This window comes from Eretmochelys imbricata, chromosome 1 (genome assembly GCF_965152235.1).
Source record: "Eretmochelys imbricata isolate rEreImb1 chromosome 1, rEreImb1.hap1, whole genome shotgun sequence".
Classification (NCBI taxonomy): Eukaryota; Metazoa; Chordata; order Testudines; family Cheloniidae; genus Eretmochelys; species Eretmochelys imbricata.
This window is the reverse complement of record NC_135572.1, coordinates 258,866,409-258,885,670: the sequence shown is the minus strand read 5'-3', so window position 1 is coordinate 258,885,670 and position 19,262 is coordinate 258,866,409. Positions and strand designations below refer to the sequence as shown.

Genomic DNA, 19,262 nt, shown 5'->3' with positions numbered 1-19,262 from the left:
AGGAGAAGCTACCGCTGCTCAGGGAGGTGGAGTAATTATGCTGACAGGAGAGCTCTCTCCCGTTGGGCCAAAGCGTCTGCTATAGCAGGGCTACAGCAGCACAGCTACATTGGTACCCTTGTGCCACTGTCGCCCTTCTAGTGTAGACTAGCCCGAAGTCACTGGAGGTTTTTAAAAGCAGGTTGGACAAACACCTGTCAGGGATGGTCTAGATAATACTTAGTCCTGCCTCAGTGCAAGGGACTAGACTAGATGACCTATCAAGGTCCCTTCCAGTCCTACTTTTCTATGATGTTTATGAACAAACTATGATCTTTAAACACCCTGAATTCCACCAATTCAAAGTCAGTTTTCACCTAAATGATGATCGGTACGTTGCCAAATTTAAGCTTCCTACCCTCAACCTCTTTAGTGCTAAAATAGTTCCAAAAAAGCTTTTAACAACATTTTATAAGAAAAGTTATGGTTTTGCTCAAATGTTAAAAATAATAGCCCATTTTCAGGTGAATGATTCAGAGAGTTATGAGCAATGGAAGAAAGGGTCTTAGAATGGAAACATATAGGCAGCCTTAACTAAGGCTGTCACTAGTATTCCAGCTATAATAATGCAGCCTATTATAGGAGTGCTACTGAGGCTTTTGCATTTTTTCCCCAACAATAAAATTCTCCCATTTGTGTTGTGTGCAGGTAAGCCAACAGGGTATGGATCCACCAGTAGACGTTTACACCACAAGGGAATAGTGGATGAATGCTGCTTCCAGAGCTGTGACCTGAGGAGGCTGGAAATGTACTGCGCTCCTATCAAGCCACCCAAATCTGCACGCTCTGTACGTGCTCAGCGCCACACTGATATGCCAAAAGCACAAAGGGTAGGAGATTTTACTCAAGCCTGGTCATGTAGCAAGTAGTATGTGTTTTACCTAATAAGGAAAAGCATCATGATTGTGAATCTTATTTAAAATATCCCGTAGGTTTCAAATATAGGTATCAAAGATTTAGTGGCACTTTTGGAAAGTAATGTCTGTCAAGGGAATGCCTGGTTCCTTGAATGTGGAATATTTCACCTCTAAGTTTTCTACAGAGTAAAACAGAAAGGAGCATAAACTCAGGCAAGTCAAGGGTAAAATTAGAATTAACCAGGAGAAAAAAGAATTTGAAGAGTAACTAGCAAAAGACTCAAAAACTAACAGCAAAAAGTACATCAGAAGCAGGAAGCTTGCCAAACAATCAGTGGAGCCACTGGATGATTGAGATGCTCAAGGAGCACTCAAGGAAGACAAGGCCATTGCAGAGAAGTTAAATGAATTCTCTGCATCGGTCTTCACTGAAGAGGATGTGAGGGAGATTCCCACACCTGAGCCATTCTTTTTAGGTGACAAATCTGAAGAAAAGTCTGAGATGGAGGTGTCAATTGGGGAGGTTTGAGAAAAAGTTGATAAATTAAGCAGTAATAAGTCACCAGGACCAGATGGTATCCACCCAATAGTTCTGAAGGAACTCAAATGTGAAATCGGAGAACTACTAAGTATGGTATGTAACCTATCACTTAAATCAGATTCTGTACCAGATGACTGGAGGATAGCTAATGTGACACCATTTTTTTAAAAAGACCCCAGAGGCAATCCTGGCAATTACAGGCCTAACTTCATTGCCAGGCAAATTGGTTGAAACTATAGTAAAGAACAGAATTAGCAGACACATAGATGAACACAGGTTGCTGGGGAAGATTCAACAAAGCTTTTCTAAAGGGAAATCATGACTCACCAATCTATTAGAATTCTTTGAGGGGATCAGCAAATGTGGACAAGGGTGATCCAGTGGCTATAGTCTACTTGGACTTCCAGAAAGCCTTGGACAAAGTCCCTCACCAAAGGCTCTTAAGCAAAGTAAGCTGCCACAGGATAAGAGGAAAGGACCTCTCATGGATCAGTAACTGGTTAAAAGACAGGAAACAAAGAATAGGAATAAATTGTCAGTTTTCCAAATGGAGAGAGGTAAGGTCCCCCCAGAAGCTGTACTGGGACCAGTGCTGTTCAACATATGAATAAATTATCTGGAAAAAGGGATAAACAATGAGGTGGCAAAATTTGAAGATGATACAAACTTACTCAACATAGTTAAGTCCACAGCAGACTGTGAAGAGTTACAAGGGGATCTCACAAAACTGGGTGACTGGGCAACAAAATGGCAGATGAAATTCAATGTTGATAAATGCAAAGAAATGTACATTTGAAAACATAATCCCAACTATACATACAAACTGATAGGATATAAATTAGCAGTTACCAGTCAAGAAAGAGATCTTGGAGTCATTGTGGATAGTTTTCCTAAAACATGTCCTCAATGTGCAGCAGCAGTCAAAAAAGATAACAGAATGTTAGGAACCATTAGGAAAGGAATAGATAATAAAACAGAAAATATCATAATGACACTATATAAATCCATGGTATGCCCATAGCTTGCACACTTTGTGCAGTTCTGGTCACCCCATCTCAGAAAAGATATATTAGAATAGAGAAGGGCAACAAAAATGATAAAGGGTATGGAACAGTTTCTATATGAGGAGAGATTAAAAAGACTGGGATTTTTCATCTTGGAAAAGAGACAGATATGCTAGAGAAATATAAAATTATGAATGATGTGGAAAAAGTAAATAAGGAAGTGTTATTTACTCCTTCACATAACACAAGAATCAGGGGTCAGCCAATGAAATTAATAGGCAACGTGTTTAAAGCAAACAAAAGGACATACTTCTCTACACAACGTACAGTCAACCTGTGGAACTTGTTGTCAAGAGATGTTGTGAAAGTCAAAACTGTAACAGGGTTCAAAAACGAATTAGATAAGTTCATGGAGGACAGATCCATCAATGGCCATTAGCCAAGATGGTCAGGAAAGCAATTCCATGCTCTGGGTGTCCTTAGCCTCTGACTGCCACAAGCTGGGAGTGGACAACAGGGGATGGATCACTCCACGATGGCCTGTTCTATTCATTCCCTCTGAAGCACCTGGCATTGGCCACTGTTGAAAGACAGGATACTGAGCTAGATGAACCCAGGGTCAGACTCAATATGCCCATTCTTATTTTCTTACTTTCTTATGTTACCAATTCATCACTCTCCAAATGTAATCAGATGGCTATTGTGGATCTACTGGAAGTGAGTTTATAACCTCACTCCAGATCCCACTGGACAATTATTCACATCATAAAACCATCACTACTGTTGGCAGTAGGTGCCATTTTTAATAGAGAAGCCAAACACTAAATGATCATGAACTGATCTCCTCCGAATTCTCTCACTAGCTCAGAGCAGAGGCACAATGAGGGGACATTAGGGAAGAAACTTGCACTTCAGCTGCCCATGTGTGCTGTGTCTGCTCTGTAAATTAATAGATGATTTTAGTCTCCAAAGCTGTAGTTCTGGCATTTTTCCCCAGAACCAAATTAATTTAATATTCACCACAGCTATTATATACAGGCATAAATGTTGTCCACTGATTCCTTGTTTTGGTCTTGCTCTCCATTATTATTTCACATATACATTACACTAGCACTCTGAGTCCCGCATTATTATTATTTGTGTCGCAGTTGTCCCTAGAGACTCCATCCAGGATCGGGGCCCTATTGTGCTAAGTGCTGTACATGTATGTAGTAAAAGATGTCCCTGCCCTGAGGAGCTTACAATCTAAATGACTCTAAGTAAGCTGCCATGGCCACTGTCACATCTGGACATGTCTCCACCTTGGTCTCCTGTTTGGCCTCTGAGCATCTCCCCTTTATGTGTTACTTGCCTTTTACATTGTGCAGCACATTTTCTGGGGTTAGGCCTGTCTGCCCAGGCCATTTGACTGAGTGCAGTGTGCAGTGGCCTGGTGTCACAACTCTATCCTGAAGGACCCTCTCTGGAAAGTTACACGAGGGATTTTTTCTCAAAGACAGAATCCAAATTGACAGCTGAATTCATAATCATACAAAAGGTAGTGAGAAAAGGATTTAAATTAAATCAAATTAAATAAAAATTAATGGTTGTCTCAGCATATTGAGATTTATATTTTGCAAAATGTCAAGCTGATAAAGCATTTTCAGTGAAAGTTACAGAAGAGCAAAGTAGAATTTATATAGTCCTAAAAGCAAAATTCTAAGGTCTGAATGTCTTGTCAGAAATGCAACATCCTGCTCTTTTTTGAGAGAACGTGAGCCCTCTCCCACCTCTTCCCCAAGGCTTTGTCAGCCCTCTGAAAAAATGGCTCTGTAATACTTGCTGAGAGTCAACCACAGAGATATACCTCCCACTATGAATGTATGAGGAGTAGAGTCTTCTCCAGGCAGAGATCAACCATAGAGCAGCAACCTATGTGGTTTCTGTATGTCCCAGCATTTCAGTGCTCATGACCTTGGGAAAAAAAGAAGAGAAGAACCATGGCAACTTCTCTTTGTGCTCCACACCCTTTTGATGACCTCAGGAGACGGGGAAAAAATAGTTGCACCATGGCTGAAGGAAGAGAAGATTCCCAGCAGCTCCCTACTGGTTCCCCATGACACACCTCCTCCTGAGGGCCACAAGAACAATCAGTCACCCTCTAGACATCTCTCCTCTCCACACAAACAAAAGATGGGGCTGCCCTCATCACATTGGAACACACTTCTCCTCACAAAGGGAAGAAGGATTAGCAGAAAGGTCCTCACATCCTCGCAAAACAAAGTATGATCCTAAGGGAGGGAGAGCTTGGAAGAGGATACTGGAAGAAGAAAAGAGTGAGAGAAGGGGAGGGATTATTGAGAGAACCAGGAGGGGGGAAAGAGGACGATGGGAGGCAAAAGGAGAGGGAGAATGAAGCTTGGGGGAAGGAAATCCAGAAGAGAGTGGGAGATAAGCAAGGGGGAATGGGGACAAGAGAAGAAGAAAGAGAGCACACTCTGGGAGAAAAAGAAGAGAGGAGGGATTGATTAAGGGACCTGAGAGGAAGAGAGAGAATACATGGAAAGATGGAAAGAGAACAGAAGAAGGAGGCTGATAGAGAACTCAAGGAAACCAAGAGAAAGGGAATCACTTACAAGAACAACAGAAAAAGTTGGAGTTCAAAAAAGGGGAGAGAAAAAAAATCAGCTCAAGAAAGAAAATAAATAAGGGGAAAATGGGAGGGGAAGAGAGTTGAAAAGAGGAGGTCAGAAAAAAGATGAGAAAAGGGAGGTGAAAGAAGAACAATCAGAGAAAAATGAACTGAAATGTTTGCTAAGTATTAAGCATCGGGAAAATCAGACTGAGGTGAAAGAGATAGAAGGAATGATAAACTCAGATCTACAGCAGATGAAGGGATAAAGTAGAGGGAAAGAGGGGAAATGCAAAAAGAAAGCAAAACAAAGACAAATGGAACATTTTTAGAAGAATGCTTTATATAAAGTTTGATGAGACAAACTTTCCTCTGCCTGATGACAGCCACCAAAATTGGTGAGCTTCTTCCTCCCTGAATCCTCTATTCATCTATGTTAACCGCTGCCATGAAATGAAAATAAGCATGAGAGAATATTTTAACAGTGGATTCTCCTACAGCACATAGGCAAGAGAGTTCAAAATGCAATTAATATACTGCAGACTTTGTAAAGGAGGATGAATTAACTAACTCAGGAACTTGTAGAAATAATGTGCATCTAGATGTTATAACTGAAAAGCAAGTTTTAAATTTATTTCAATAAAAAGGACAGTTATACTATATAATGGCTTTTATAGGTGGTGGAGTTAGTGTTTGAGAAACACCATATTTATGAACCACTTAAATTAATGTAATATGTGTTTTTATTGTTCCTTGCATGGAATAGCTTTTCCAAAACTATGGTACCTAGGGAAAATTTAATTGGAGCATGAATTCAAGCTCTTACAAATGCAAAGCCAGAATGCCAAAATAAATAGAGATGTAGGATATTTCAAAGCTCATGCAGCTTCCGGGACTTCAGTCTCTAGGGCTGTCAATACAGGACTTTTCATGAACATAAATTCACTTTGAAATAAAAAATTAATAAATACAAGCTCACAGACCTTCACATTTTATGTAGCATACAGATGAAACAACATAAAACATGGCAAGCAATCAATTTTTGTAATAGGTACATTTTCAAATTTAATAAATTTCACAGCTTTTGCAATCAACTTTGGAAGTGTCCATTGGGGAAGGCAAGGTTAATAGACTAATAAGGTTCAGGTCTTTTCCTCTAATGCATGCCATATTATGAATATATTTAGCTGATGGCTAACCCATGGAGTAGATCTGGCACTCTCATTTTAATGTATGAAATTAATTATGTTAAATGGGAAAAAAAAATTGGGGTTGTGCACAATTTTTTTGTCTGCTTTAGAATATCCATTGCATAGTTCCTCAACACAAGCCTGCTCCAAAGCCCACTGAAGCCAATGGGAGTCTTTCCAATGACTTCAGTGGGCTTTGAAGCAGGCCCTCTGGGTCAGATCCTGAAGTTCTTGCTTATACCCTAATCTTGCAAGCAGGTCCTGTGTCTGTACAGACCCCACTCTCTTCAGTGGGCCTCTGTGTGGGTACCAAGATCCTCCTGTGCAGAATAGCTTGAAAAAATGTGACCTTGGGGCTGACAATCCTTATTCAAGCATATCTCCCATTGAAGTCAAAGAGGGACTTGCCTAAACAAAAACTGAGTAGGAATTTGAGGATTTGACCCCATTTTACCCACCTACCATAAAGACACTGTTGAAGATTTCTTGTGTAGCTGGTGCCAACATGCTGGCCAACATAGGAGTGTACTATTAAGCAACAAGCACTGAGGTTAGGGGAGTAATGAGACTCTGAAGTCCAGTAAAATATCTGAACGTCATTGAAAATCAAAGCCAGCATAAGCACTTTTGGGAAGGAGACTACTTTTCTTTCTGAGGAAGGGATCAACTTCTCTATCCCTGCATGTCTGAGCAAAGTCTGGCAATTCTGGACTATGCCTAAATGTTTCAATCCTTCTGTAATAGAGCTCCACAGAATGAAATTAAGTTACTAGAAGTAGGTCATCATCATCATCATAACATGACTCTAAGCCAATACAAATATAACAGTGATTATTCTTGCCCGTGAAAGCAGGTGTTCTGGAGGTCTTTAGAACCCCTATAATAGCCTGCTGATAAGGTCATTGGAAAATCTTTTAAACATTCACTGTGTTATTTCAGTGACCCTAATGTGATGAGCCAATTCACAAATATAAGTAAGATTGGAATAGCATATTTATTTATGAATAAGCTATATTTCAGTCATGGCTTCCTATGATTTGATGAGTGTCTTCTGAGAAGTTTGAGTTTTTCTGTTACAGTAAAAACTATTAATAAGTCAATGAGATAAATTTTACACCCAATTACACCCATTCAGGCCCATTGACTTCAGGGGGAATTTGACCCAGTATGTTCATCAGATAGAAGGTAACAGGCTGATACTTTACATACAGGTTTTGCATAAAAAGATGTAGCATGAGGAACAACAGAAATCAAATTCAGGAGACTACCATAGTACAGCAAAAGGCAATTTGAGTTTTATAATACAGAAATAGAATAAGTCTCAATTTGATTTCCCATTATGAGAGGTTAATGCAGATTTTGAGCTTGGGGAATCTTCTGAAAATAAATATTTTCTTCTCAAAAACAGAAGTTTCACATGTGTGCTCCTTCTTCCCTGGAGGAAAAACTATGTGAGAGCCACATCTCATAGGCCTGCAGGTCCCAGAACTAAATCAATAATTTGCACTTCTGCAATGCTTTTCTCCCGGAGCTCTCAAAGCACTTCACAGCTACAGTGTCAACAAATTTAAGCCTCACAATACCTATGTGATATAGGGAGTTCCTGTTATGGAGACACTTCTACAGTTAGAAGTGAGTTGTAAAATGGAGCATAATTTTTTGTTTTGCTCTAAAACTTGATGGCCAATGAAAGTGAAATTTCACACGTGGTTAGTTTTTATTCCCTTTGAATTTTATATGTAATTTTTATTTGGTTTCTTTTCATAAATTTCTGACAGGAAGACTTTGAATTTGGGTTTTGGCTCATATTTTTCTTTAGCAGTCCTACTTTTCATCAATGATGGGTATCTCTTTTAAAAAAATATTGTTACAACTACTGCACACTACGGACCACACACTGCAACTGTAAGTCTGCCCTCCTAAGAATGCCAACCTCTCATCACCCTCTTTCACTGCTCTGCTAAATGGCCCTCTCCCAGCATAGCCAACTACTACGCCAAACATGCACAATTGCTAGCATTGGGGGGAAATAATCTGATAAAGTGATCGGTGCAGAAAGGTGAACTGGTGGGGCTGCAGGCCAACAATAAACTTCATATTGAGCAAGTGCAGTCTTATATGGTATCCTTCCAGCAAGATTTCAGGATATGGGTAGTTAGGGGAGATTGCAAACTACAATGAGACATAGCTTCTATCGGTCCTCAGTGTGGAAACCTTGGGAAGTAACCTGTTCGCAGGCAGCCACCTGAAAGGATGCCAAAGGAACCCCTATACTCACTCGCTAACCAGGGAGTTAGATTCAGAGCCTCAAGAGTATTTAGGCACCTAACTCCCATTCATTTCAGTGGGAGTTAAGCTCAGAAATACCTTTAAGGATCTGGGCCTTAGTGCCCTACTTAACAAGAAAGATAAGGCTGTCCCCGGTCCCAAGATACTAATTTTTTTTTGGGGTCCCAGCATACAAGGGCAGCCAACTGGAGGTTGTTGTTTTTCCTCTGGGCAGAAAGGACTATTTGTGGACAGGAAATGCTTTTTTTAAAAAAAAAAATCATGAAAAATGGTTTTCTCCAATACAAAACTACAATTGTTTCTAGCGACATATCAAAAATTTTTACTTCCAAGCTCAACTGGCAAAATTCACAGGCTTTGCTGAAGGTGAGAACACTGTTGCACTTCTAATTTTAAAATGCCCTAATTCTATAATGGAATTTTCAGTCCAGCCAGCACCAAGAGTTTAAATAGTCATAGTTGAAAAAGCCAATAGCTTGTTCTAGAGTCACAGCCTGAGATACCCATTGTGGCTAGACCGAAGTATTTTGACTAGTCAGAAACTACTCAAATCTGGGCTGAAAGTTAGGTACCATTTACACAGTCTTGTGCTGAAAAGTATTCTTCCATTGAAAGTGATCTGTGAAAGAAAATCATCAGCCTTCTGTGACATTCCTCAGGATACAATCTGGACCATGAAACAGCTGTGTCCCCTTAATTGTCTAGCCTGAGGTGCCTGTTACATTGCTTTGCAGTCAGAACATCCAGTACTGGCCTGTTCACACAGCCTCCAGCATGCAAATTCACTCCCAGATAAATACATGAGTCTCTGACCAGTCACTAATGAATTAAACTACAGAGTAACACCTGAAAATTCTTAGTCCCAGCCTTGTTCCCCCAGAAATGTGCATCTTGTACTGTCCAGCACACCTCTGAACAATGTAAGCCCATAGAAAGTCTGTCATTTCATGAAAGGAAAATGATATGTGCACCAGCCTTGTTATCCCAAATGGAGCTTTCCATACACGCTAATCCAAACACACTGGTTAAAATAAAACAATAAGATAATTTTATTAACTACAGAAAGAGAGATTTTAAACATTGATGCATAAAAGTCAGGATTGGTTACAAAAGAAAATTAAAGAGTAACACACAAGCTAATAATCTAACTTAACAAACTAAGTGGCCTTAAAAGCAAAGGTTTTGTCTCATCATACACTACTGTAAAATTCACAGGCTGGGTCTCCTTCCAGCCTGGGACCACTCCCCCTTTAGCTCAGTTCTTTGAGCATTGATGATGTCATGAACAGAGAGATGAGAGGAGGAAAGGTGTAGTCAGATGTTTTCCTCCCCCTTTATAACTCAATTGCTAATGCTAGAAACATCCTTGTTGAGTCATGGTGACACACAGTCCGTTGCAGACGTGAGGTTTGAATTGTCCATGTGATTAAATGTAAATTTCTTGTTTACATCTCTCCTTTCCCCCGGCTGGAGGATGGCCATTTAAATAGGTGATGGCCCTCTAACACCTGTCTGGGGTGCTAGTGTGTTTTTGTCTCGGAAAAACTGGTTTCAGCCTGCCTGTCTAACTCTGGAACATGTTACAGCAACATTATACTGTAGAAATTTATAACATTACATACAATGTTGATCATATATTTTACCAGGACAATAATGTTCAACAGATTACAATTTTCAAACTATACCTCAATAAGGCATACGGTGTACAAAATTTATCATAGTCTTGTAAAAGTGGTGACCATAAGAGTATAGATCATTACACCTTCCCATAAAATAAATAAATAACTTACATTTACCATCTACAAGCTGTCTCCATTCTCCTGTAGGGTGCGCCGATCACTCTGATCTCAGCACAGTGGAAGCTAGCCTGAGCCTGAAAGAGAAATGCAATAAAAAATGTGAAATGGTTTTAGGTGATGTAATTGCCTTTTTTTAAAGAGACTTGTGAAGATATTGGTGAAGTTACTGGAATTTAATATTTTGCCTTTTGTAGGTCACTCTAGTATTATTACAAAACAAGAACCTTGTCATGACCTATAGGTCTCCAACCTGGGCCCACAAGGTTCATGGGAGCAGCCACACTCCATCCCTCCACCTAGCAGCCTGCTGGCAATAACTTACCTGAGACCAATGAAGCCGGCTCCATCCATGAGGTCCAACTGGCAGAGTCCCAAAGAACCTGATTGGCTTGCTGGCCTTATTTAAGCCAGCAGCAGGAACAGGAAGCTGTATGAACAACTGGCCTCCATCCTGCTCTGGACTGTGTGCCTTGTGCTTCCTGCTACCTACTACCTGCTTTTCCTTCTCTTAGTTTACTGGCATTCCAACCTGGCTTGACTCCAGGCATCTGACTTGCAGTTCCTAACCTCCAGGCCCCAATATCCTGACTTGGCCTGACTGGTCCCCAATTCGTGGTTCTGATCTTCCAGTGTCCCCACCCAGTTGACTCTTGGCTCCTGTCCTGTGACTGCAGACTCTGGCTCCGACTACTAGGTCTGGCTGACCATGACCCAGCCATGACAATCCCAATCCTGCAAACATTTCACTTGAAACATAGAATTTAATTGGACTATTTCAATGTGTAAAGTTAAGCATGTGTGTAAGTGTGTGCAGGGTCAGGGCCAACCAAAAAATCCTCACCAACTCCAGATTTCATTGAACAAGCTAATCCAGTGGTGGGCAACCTGCGGCCCACACACGGCCCATCAGGGTAATCCGCTGGTGGGCTGCGGTAGAGTTTGTTTACATTGACCGTCCACAGGCACAGCCGCCCACAGCTCCCAGTGGCAATGGTTCCCCATTCCCGGCCAACGGGAGCTGCGGGAAGCGACACAGGCTAATCTGTAAAATCAGTGCTGTAAAATGTCCCATGTCAAAAACCATTTTCCAACCTCTCTCAAGCAAGTTAGGTGTTATTAATTTTTTTCAACATATGCTGAGTTTAATTTCAGTAACACTCAAACCCACATCTTTTCCTGGGGCCTTTATGTTGTGGTGATCAACTACATATTTATTCTAAATAAAGCACATATAAGACTGCAAACATAAAATCACACATTTACAGCTATCTTAACTTGAAATAATCAATGCAGAATAATAATAGTCACCAGTAATTTTCCTCTATTCTACCTTATTTGGTTGCATGTAAATTAGCAAGAAACAATTATCAGTACTACATATGTTTTTACCAGTACCAGACAGCAGCAATTTTTCCCCTTGCTATAACAGATTAGGTTCCACAGACAACTTCATTGATTCCTTAGATGACAGTTAAACTGTTAAACGGTGTATGTTTTATTGCAAAGTTTTCCAAGCCACACATGAAAAATTCTGAAGTTGCGAGTGAATTACAAAAATGCCAGTGGAGCTAAACCAGATTTACACCAATGTAACTGTGAGCAGAATTTGATCCAACTGGCTGCAACTGCAATGTAAAATACACATAGGACAATTTGATGACATACTATTGCTCAATAAATTATTTCAAGATATAAATCATGAGCTCCCAAGTACCTTTGGGAAAAGAATACTGCAATTTCATAAGAAAAGTTATATGCTCAAATATACATTGGAATTCATAGTCTCATAGAATATTAGGGTTGGAAGAGACCTCAGGAGGTCATCTAGTCCAATCCCCAGCTCAAAACAGGACGAACACAAACTAAATCATCCCAGCCAAGGCTTTGTCAAGCTGGGTCTTAAAACCCTCTAAAAAACCTCTAAATTCAATAAATTACACAGAATATACTTTTAAAACAGTTGTATTTAAAGCAGATGTAATTATACTAAAAATCCTATGGACTTAATGGTGTCCTCTTTTGACAGGTTAGAGATTTGATGGATGTTTCAGTATCCGCCCATTTCTAGACTATGCATTTTAAACTAACATGTTTAATCCATTTTTTAAAAATCAGTATTACTCTGTTTTTAAGATACTAGTTTTAAATGAATTTTTAGTCTTTGAATACATATCATTATATTTTTGCAGCACATACAGTCTATTTAATATTTCAAATCTAAAGTTTTATTATGTTGCATTCTGGGAAGATTAAAAATATTTTCAAAACATACTTTATATGTTTAGGATTTGCAGTAATTTCATGGGTAAAATCCCGGCTCCATTGCAGTAAATAGGAATTTTGCCATTGACATCTGTGGGGCCATAGTTTCACCAAACATATACAAATTCATTAAGGATGAATTTCACCCCTGTGCAGAGGGTCAGCACACAACTTATGCACCACTTATATCCCACTTAACTCCTCAAAATAGAACTTAAAGGTTACGAACAGCCTTTGTGTTGGCACTCTGTCCAGGAGTGAATTTCAACCCAAGTCTTCGAACATTCACTGAGTTTAAGGGCAGTCCCACATATGGTCACAGTTTATTGTTAATGAGATAGACCTCTGATTCAATCTGTATGGTCCAATGGAGTTTTAGGTACTGATATCCCTAAACACTGAGTATGTATTATGTATTATGTCACTGAGTATGTGACATAGCTGTCTAATTTTAATCGTACCTAAATTTATTTGGATTTCATTATTTTACTCAACTATGCTTATCCAAAGTAGCTAAAAGTGCTTGTTCATTTGTATGTTATTGGAATACTCTGCAGGAAGATATTACCTAGATTTCTTAGCAATACAATAGGCCAGTTAACTGAAGTCTGTTTTAAAAAAAAGTGTTTATTTATCTAGCCAGAATCATTAAACGATAAGACGTTGTCTAAAATTGAAAGTCTTTGTGTGATGAAAAGTTTTTATACCTAAATCCCAGCTAAGGTGAATGTAGTTATCCATGTAAAGAAGCAAACAAATTACTACAGAGGACATAACCTAATTATATGCTAATGTGCCTAATACCAAGAAAAGAAGACATCACTATATTTTTACAATTAGCAAAGCGATGTTTTAAGTACAAAGTACACTATACTTTGTAACACCTTCATACCAAACTCTGAATTACACCAATTACTAAACTGGTTTTCAGGTAGAAATCTGATTTTCGGAGAACATGTATAAAATATCTAAGATTGCAGTATAAAACTGTGGGAGCAGCTCTCCATTATTTAGGCCATGAGGTAACATTGTTGCTTTCCTCAGCTTTCCTATGGAATTTAAGTTTATAGTTCTAGATATAGTGGGCTGTACATCCTGTGTTAAGCACGTACATTTTTATTTTTCTGATTTTTTTTTCTCTTCTGCCAACAAAAACTTAGTCAATTTATCTCTAAATTGAGTTTTGGGTTTTGACAGTTATTTGGAAAAATTACAGGCCAGCACTCTCAAAGGAAATTAATTTCAGTCCAGGCAAAGAGGTAGAGAGATTACCACAACAGCCTGTACATAAATCAAGGATATAGGGAAGGCTATGGCTTTTCCTACATCGAAGTGCTGTGGTTACCACAGTGGGCACAAAAAGACTTGTTGACTTAAGATTAAAAGGCACCATCACCATTGCACATGTAAGGATTAGGCAGGCGATTCATCTGGTTTTTAATATGGACAGTCCTGTTTTTAAATGGTTTGTCGCCTGTCCAGTACTGAGACAAAACCGGATGCAGTTTTGTCTGGTATCAGGGATTGGGGGAGTGGGGAACGCCATTTTGAAAAGTGCACTGTTCTGCCCCAGCCAGCATGCAAGGTCAAACTGGTGGGGGTAGAGTACTCTCCACAAGGGTGTTCTCTGTGTGGCATGACCTTATATGCACCATGCATTCAAGGCCATACTGGCAGGGGAAGGCCCACACTGTTCCTGGAATGTCCAGTATTCTGGGAATGCATGATTGGCCACCCTTGTAAGGATGTCACAGCCAACCTTAAGGACAAGAAAATAAAATCTTGTTTTAGACCCCATGTACTGTGCAAATTCTGGAGTTAACGGGCCAACCTTATCTCTCTGAAAGACATCAGGGCTAGAGGGGAAGACAAAGACTCACTACCAGACCATCCGCTCACCCTCTAGCAAAAGGGCCAGAGAAGGGGACAACTCATGATCTAATTCCCCCTTTCTTTTATTTTAGGGCCTTATTTTCCCTACCCCCCATGTAGTAACATCCAGGTACAAGTAGTATAGCTGATCTTTAACAAATTCAGATATTTGGTCATCTCAGAAAGATTGTATCTATACTTTTGGCCCTAAGTAGACTTTTCGACAACAACAAATTGTGGAAGTTAATATTTTTATATTAAGAAAACATCATTAGAAGAGGAAAAGTGGAGACTGATTTAGTTCTTATTTCTGAATGATTAGCAGCATCTTTGGTGATTGGCAATTAACAATTCATATATATATATTCATAGGCCAAAATATGAACAATGACATGAATCCTACCGCCTCTTGGACTCATGCCACACCACTGAAGTCAATGGGAAGCAGTAGGTGTAACAGAGAACAGAATTTGGGCTGTTTTCTTTAAGACTTTTCAGTCTAGTTATTTTGTCACTGACCACATTGCCCACAAAGCTAAAAAGCTTTTCAAAATAGACTCTAGAGGGTTCGTAACTAAGATATAGTGGCTGTAAACTACAAACATTGGACTTTTTATTATTATTACCAGTAAAGCAGAGAGGTCTTTTTATGCCAATGTTAGGTTTGAATGTCCACCGTGAAAGCTTAAGAAAACCACTGCATGCTTCCTAATCCTCTTTGCCAGTTTCAGTTAAATGACCCTTCAGATCATGGAGATAGTCATTTTCCAAAGGTTGGCTGGTCTTTCTGTGAAAGAAGTCAGAGCTGAAGAAGATAAGCTCAATTTCTGTTCTCATGCCTCCGCAGCCTGATTGTCTTAATTAGAGTTGTACAGGTGTAAAGGAAGGCTTGGCGCCAATGTGCACTCTCTGCTGGTTCTGTGCAGGTAAACCAGGCATTTGGCATTTTGCCATTGAAAGCATGGCTACTTCGCTTTGTCGGTTAAAAATTGCCTGTAGTCCTTATCTCTGTCTGTTATGGCAACTAAGGAGAGGTCTATCCCAGAACCCAGCATCTGAACAAGACCATAGCTAATGCTTTCTGTATTTAATAATTGCTAACAGATTCTCAAATAGTTGAAAAAGAAAAAAGCCATTTAAAAAAATATATATTTCCGGATTTTAATGTCAGCATAAGTGACCAAGTGCCTCATTCAAAGCCTATTAAAATCATTGGAAAGGCTCCCGTTGACTTTCAAAGCACTTTGGATCAGGACTATACTAGGGTCTTTATTTTTCTTCACTTTGTTCATTTTTGGATGTTTTGGGGATAATTTGTTGTATTATTTGTTCAGTTTAAGAATTTCATTCTTATACATCAGAGTGTTCCAAGATCCATAAAAAAATGATAAAGAATGGCACTCTGGCTGGATGATCAGCCCCAGTTTATTTTATATAATGTTGTATTTAATGATTACCGATTTCTCATCAAGAATACGGTGAATTAGATTCCATCTGTTTGTTATCTATTCAGCGAGATGCAGAAATGCAAGGGGGCTTTTTAGCTGAATTTGGGACAGAGCAACCTAGGCTTTTGGAGATCAATTAAAGTGGGGGCACACATTGCATGACTCCGCATAACGTGATTGGGATAGGTCATGCACTGTTGAGAAAACCCTGCATGATCGAATTAAAACCAACATGTGTGAACCAGCAGACGCGAGCTAGACCAAGCTTCCCGCATACTTTTACTCTATTGCTGTCATTGTCTGCATGAAGAGGCCAGATGTGAGACCTTGGGAGATGATCCAAACACTAACCAGACATTCCAGTTAGTTTTGAATGGTCTCAGCTGTTCATGTTAGTAGGAAATGGGCTACTTGGGGCAGAGTCCTTTTTTTTTTTGGCGTGCACTGCGGCTGCCACCGCCACCAGTGCCTCCTCTGTCTAGCAGCAGGGATGAAAATGCTGAGGCCATGACCAGAACAGAGGAGCAACTCCACCTTTTCTCAGATTCAAACCTAATTCCATGTGCTATGACAGGATAATAAGCAATGTCTCATTTGGCCATATCTCAGTACTGAAACATGATTTTACCCCGGCCCATCAGAATCTATGTTTTGCTTTGATGACTAAGCTATCATAAAATCAAAGTACAACAATAGTGGAGAAGATATATCTGCTCATTAGGAAACTGCATGGTTCATTATCAGTCTAATAGTTTCTGGAAGCCATTTCCTCTACCATGGAATACGGCTGTAGATCAAGAATAGTCATTTGTGCTACTTTCTAGTTTATAGATAATATACTTGGATAATTTTTGGAATACTTGACTTAAGGAAAAAATTATTGTGTGAAATAACTTGTCCCTTCCCCATCTCTTAGTAAATTCTTCTTAGAGGCGGTACATATCCTGGAGCAACAATGATCATGCTGGTATTTTAAGCCATTGCCATAGCAGAAGTTGTAAGGCTGAAGATACAAATAATTTATCCTTTCCCCATTTGTTGTTGTCATCAGGGTGGATTAGGGTAGGATCCTTGGAATCTTTAAGATATGGGGCCAGCAGCATAAATGCAACATGAATCAGTGAAAACCAAAGGGTTCATCTGGGGTGAGTGTATGTGAGGAGAAGTCATTTGGGAAAAATTAGAGACAGGTAGGGAAAGTTATTTTGCCAAGCCTGGGAGAGGCAAATCAAGTATAGTACATTGGGCCAGCTTACTTTTATTATATTCACTGTTTTGCATTATATTCTTCTTTTATTATATTCAGCAGTAATGCAAGGAACCTAAAGGCCTGTATCCTGAAAAACATTAGCTTCTGCAAGTTATCATAAGGCCTGAGGCCATTGAACTTTGAACAGATAAACTTTGAACAGATATACAGCCCAACGGAAAACCTCAAGTATTGGGGAGCTGAAAATAGAATGTTTAAGAGGAATTTCCAACCACAGAAACATGAGTCCAATCAAAAGAATGTCATAGCAATGACTTGACATACATAACAGGTACATGAGCTACATCAGCAGATACCGAACCACAAGAGGGCCATGGTAATGAATTGATGTATATTATAAGAAGTTGAGATAACTGATAACACCACCCGATAGGAGAAGAAAACTGCATCATTAGTAAAGTGAGGATATACAAATAAGAAAAAGGGGGGAAATCCCTACTAAACAAACATCAGACATAGTGGAATCAGTACAACATATTATAAAAGGGGCATCCCAGCCTATGGACAGGAGGAGAAAGAGACGTAATCTTTGGGAGTTGCCAGAATGATAGCCACTGATGATGATGAAGAAGGTGATGAGAAAGATGATGGCTAACATTTCAGGTTGTTCTACAAGGGATGGTGTGAGTATATGGATGTGCAGATATACATTCTGTAGCATTGCTATGTACCTTACTGAGTTGGGGTGTTTGTGACTGTGCTAAATGTATTAATAAACTATTTGTAAATATAGAGGAGTTCCTATAGTGTGAGTGTTGCAGCTGTGTACATTGGGGTTCCCAACTATATAATAATTTGAATAATACTGGGCCTGATCTTGGGACAAGAACCTATCAACCCTCAGTGTTAAATGGTCATTCTTAAGTAATCAATATAATCAATAGATCAGGCTCCACAAGGAAGCTGCAAATGAGACCTGAAGTTATAGTGGATCCAGATCATATTTAAATGTATCTACCCATGTGTTCAAGGTATATGAGGCAACTATTTATTAGTGACATTAAGAAGTAATATCTGGTAAAGGGGAGTAGGTATTTCATTGAACTAATCATTGGAGTATCCCTTGATTGCTAACTTTTATCTGGTGAGACTGTTGAAAGGTACAGGAGTATTGGAGCAGGATTACAGATCAAATCAGATAAATAACTGGATGTAATTTTCTTTCTGCTGATGCCAGGAGCACTGGGAGTTCTGGGTGCAAAGGGACTGCAGGACCCAGTGCTGTATGTTTTGGTGTTAGAACTTTAATACCACCCGCACTTAGGATATCTGCATCTTCATATCTGTATTGGTGGACAGAAAACATGTCTGGAAACCATCAGCCTTTGAGTATGCACTACTGCACAGGCTCTAGGGAGTTACATCTTCCAGTTGTTTTACAAACCTTCATTAATTGCCACAAACATCTACAAGGTAGATTTTGCATGATTGACTTGCCCAAGGCTGCAGACAGCATCACTGTCAGAACCAGGGATATGAATGGAGGAGTTCATGATTCCTAATCCTAATTCCACCCACCCAAGTTATTCATATAACCATATCTCAGATTAAAAACTCATTAAAATATATTTTTTTAAACTTTCAGGAAGTGCATTTGAAGAATACAAGTAGAGGGAACACAGGAAACAGGAACTACAGAATGTAAGAAAATGCCATCCACAAGAATGAAGAATGAATGTGCCATCTGCAGGACACTTCACTGTAAATAAATTATTTGTTAAACATTGGAAGACTTAAAAACTATAGTTTAATGAGCTTGATGAAATCTCAACCAGTGGGCATTCTCCCAATAAACAATGCAAGTAAACATTCCAACATCAAGTCTTTAGAGAGCAGAATGTTATAAACCAACCCAGTGCTAAAAATGTTCTGAGGTTGGTACAATGCTGCTTGAGTATTAACCTGTTATAAATGTCCTGCATGAAAACTCTTAAAATCCTGTGCCCCTCAAAAGCCTGCAAATTTATGGGCCTTTGATGGATCCAATTGCACTAAATTAACCTATGAACCCTGGCCGCTGGAGTCATTCATCAGCCTTGGCGTAGAGTTGGGGGTTTGTTTTGTTTGGTCTTTTTTTTTT

General features: G+C 39.4%; 1 protein-coding gene across 1 annotated transcript in view; it reads left to right on the top strand.

Annotated features, from left to right (window-relative positions):
* IGF1 (insulin like growth factor 1) overlaps positions 1-18,827 on the top strand; it is a 77,081-nt gene extending 58,254 nt beyond the window's left edge. The window contains exons 3-4 of the mRNA XM_077807540.1: positions 688-869; positions 18,768-18,827. Of these exons, the coding sequence (XP_077663666.1) occupies positions 688-869; positions 18,768-18,827 (242 nt within the window). The remainder of the gene's footprint in view (positions 1-687; positions 870-18,767) is intronic.
* Positions 18,828-19,262: the final 435 nt, after the last annotated feature.